This window comes from Corvus kubaryi, unplaced genomic scaffold (assembly GCF_017639235.1).
Source record: "Corvus kubaryi isolate FWS band 111438036 unplaced genomic scaffold, C.kubaryi_AGA036_p1.0 36793, whole genome shotgun sequence".
NCBI classification, from domain to species: domain Eukaryota; kingdom Metazoa; phylum Chordata; class Aves; order Passeriformes; family Corvidae; genus Corvus; species Corvus kubaryi.
Window position 1 is genome coordinate 14,442 of NW_024580951.1, and position 2,636 is coordinate 17,077.

General features: G+C 68.1%; 1 protein-coding gene across 2 annotated transcripts in view; it reads right to left on the reverse strand.

Moving 5' to 3' along the window:
- The window catches only part of LMF2 (lipase maturation factor 2), a 4,494-nt gene extending 1,864 nt beyond the window's left edge, over positions 1 to 2,630 (reverse strand). For both annotated transcript variants that reach the window (XM_042020118.1, XM_042020117.1), the window contains exons 1-5: positions 1,992 to 2,630; positions 1,800 to 1,905; positions 1,502 to 1,598; positions 1,239 to 1,421; positions 462 to 630 (exon numbers count right to left, since the gene is read on the reverse strand). In XM_042020118.1, the coding sequence (XP_041876052.1) occupies positions 462 to 630; positions 1,239 to 1,421; positions 1,502 to 1,598; positions 1,800 to 1,905; positions 1,992 to 2,478 (1,042 nt within the window). In that variant the 5' untranslated portion in view covers positions 2,479 to 2,630. The remainder of the gene's footprint in view (positions 1 to 461; positions 631 to 1,238; positions 1,422 to 1,501; positions 1,599 to 1,799; positions 1,906 to 1,991) is intronic.
- Between the last annotated feature and the right edge of the window lie 6 nt (positions 2,631 to 2,636).

The window sequence follows — 2,636 nt, forward strand, 5'->3', positions numbered from 1 at the left end:
GGGACAGCCCAGAGGCCAGCAGGGACAGCCCGACACACCCAGGGACACCCCAAACACACCCAGGGACAGCCCAGAGGCCAGCAGGGACAGCCCAACACACCCAGGGACACCCCAAACACACCCAGGGACAGCCCAGAGGCCAGCAGGGACAGCCCAACACACCCAGGGACACCCCAAACACACCCAGGGACAGCCCAACACACCCAGGGACACCCCAAACACACCCAGGGACACCCCAAACCCCAACAGGGACATGCCCACGGCTGCAGGAACACCCCAACGCAAACACAGACACCCCAGAATGTTGTGGGGGACACCCTGGACCCAAACAGGGACACCCCAAACCTGTGAAGGCTGGGGAGACCTTGCCACACCCTGGGTCCCCAGAGCCCCCCGTGTCCCCAGGCTGGCCCTCAGAGCCCCCCGAGCCCCCCGGGCCGTGCCCTGTGCCCATGGCTGACCGTCGGGCTGGCCCTGCAGCAGGCGCAGCACCAGGGCGCTGAACCAGGGGCTGCTCTGGTGGGGCCCCAGGGCGGCGAACCAGAGCTGCCAGTCCAGGCGGGGCTGGTGCGGGGCCACCACGGCCGGGGCTGCGCTCACGTTCCCGGGCTTGTACATGAACTCGATCTCCTGTGGGATCGGGAACGGCCGGGATGGGGATGGAGACCCCGACACGCCCCGGTGCTGCCCATGGGATTGGGAACAGAGACCCCGACACGCCCCGGTGCTGCCCATGGGATTGGGAACAGAGACCCCGACACGCCCCGGTGCTGTCCCTGGGATTGGGATGGAGACCCCGACACGCCCCGGTGCTGTCCATGGGATTGGGGATGGAGACCCCGACACGCCCCGGTGCTGCCCACGGGATTGGGATGGAGACCCCGACACGCCCCGGTGCTGTCCATGGGATTGGGATGGAGACCCCGACACGCCCCGGTGCTGCCCATGGGATTGGGAACAGAGACCCCGACACGCCCCGGTGCTGCCCATGGGATTGGGAACAGAGACCCCGACACGCCCCGGTGCTGTCCCTGGGATTGGGATGGAGACCCCGACACGCCCCGGTGCTGTCCATGGGATTGGGGATGGAGACCCCGACACGCCCCGGTGCTGTCCCCGGGGGCTGTACGGGGGGGACAAATCCTGGGAAACTCCAGGTGTGACATGGCACGGGGTGGGACTGGTCTGGGAGGTCTGCCCTGTCCTTTAGTGTCCAGCTGTGCCCACCCCTGACTCACCGTCCAGCTGTGCCCATCATAGCTGCCCTCCAGGATGACCTCCGGCCGCCCGCCGACCCCGGTCATCCTGCGGAAGAGCCCGTAGGAATTGACCACCTGGAAGCGCTCCACGGCCCCGAACATCTGGTGGATCCCGGGCCACAGCTTCCCGTTGGACTCGTGGTCGATGTAGGTGAAGGGCACCTGGGGTGGCAGGGGGGGCTCTGTCACGGCCTGGGGGGGTTTGGGGTCCCCAGGAGCCCCCCGTGGCCCCCGGCCCTCACCAGGCTGACGGCGAACAGGCTGACGGTGGCCGTGGCCATGATGGCCCACTGCAGGGTGGCCCAGAGCTTCCAGAAGCATCCACGGACGCAGGCACAGCTGGGGGCGGGCACAAACGGGGTGGTACGGGGGCCGAGAGGCTCAGCCCCCCCCCCCAATTTGGGGGGCTCCAGCTGTGGGTGAGGGGTTAAACACCCCCCACCCCTGACCGCTCCCAAATCCCGGAGCAGGGCCGCCCCTTTCCCAGCGTGTCACCCCAGTGTCCCCACGGCCCAGGACACCCCAGGGGCCCCCACGCACCGGTACATGGCCACGAGGATCTCCCAGGACAGGGACAGGAAGGCCACCCCCACCAGCGGCAGCGTCACCGTGCGCAGCCACGTCGTGAACTCGTGGTAGGTGAAGGCTGCGGGACAGCCCCGGGGTCAGGGCCGGCCCCTCCGGCCCCGCAGGGAGGGGGCACGCGGGGTCCTCGCACCCCCCCGGACGTACCCACTTTGGAGTCCAGCAGTTTCTTGTCCCAGTTGACCTCCAGGCCGAAGTAGTGGACGGTCCAGTAGAGCAGGAGGCCGTAGGTGCTGAGCTCCAGGAGCGTGGCCAGCACTGAGCCCAGGCTGGGGGGCCACGCTGGGGCAGGGAGGGGGCTCAGAGCCCGCCCGGGACCCCCCCTCGCAGCCCTGGGGTCACCCACGGGCACAGCAGCCTGCCCCAGGGTGGGTGAGGGGCCACGTGGCAGCAGCTCCGACTGTGTCCCCTTGTCCCCTGCCCAGCCTGGAAAGGACCCCTCCCCTCCCCCCCAAACCAGGGGTCCCAGTGCTCCCAGCATTGCAGGGAAAAGGAACGAGGAGGGAAAGGCCCAGGAGCAGCAGAGCCACGCTGGGATGCAGAATTCCAAGGGGCTGGAGCCCCTTGTGGGGTGACAGCATCCCCCCAGGAGGTGACAGCCCCAGCCCAGGAGGGACGGCCTCACACAGGTCATTTATTGTTCCTTAATTCCCTCATTTGGGAAGGAAGAGAAATCCTCCTCCTCCTCCTCACCCCACACCCGGCTCGGACCCACTGGAGCTCCAGCCCCAACACCAGGGAGGATTCAGGGAATCCTGGAATGGTTGGGTGGGAAGGGAGCTCAGAGCCCCT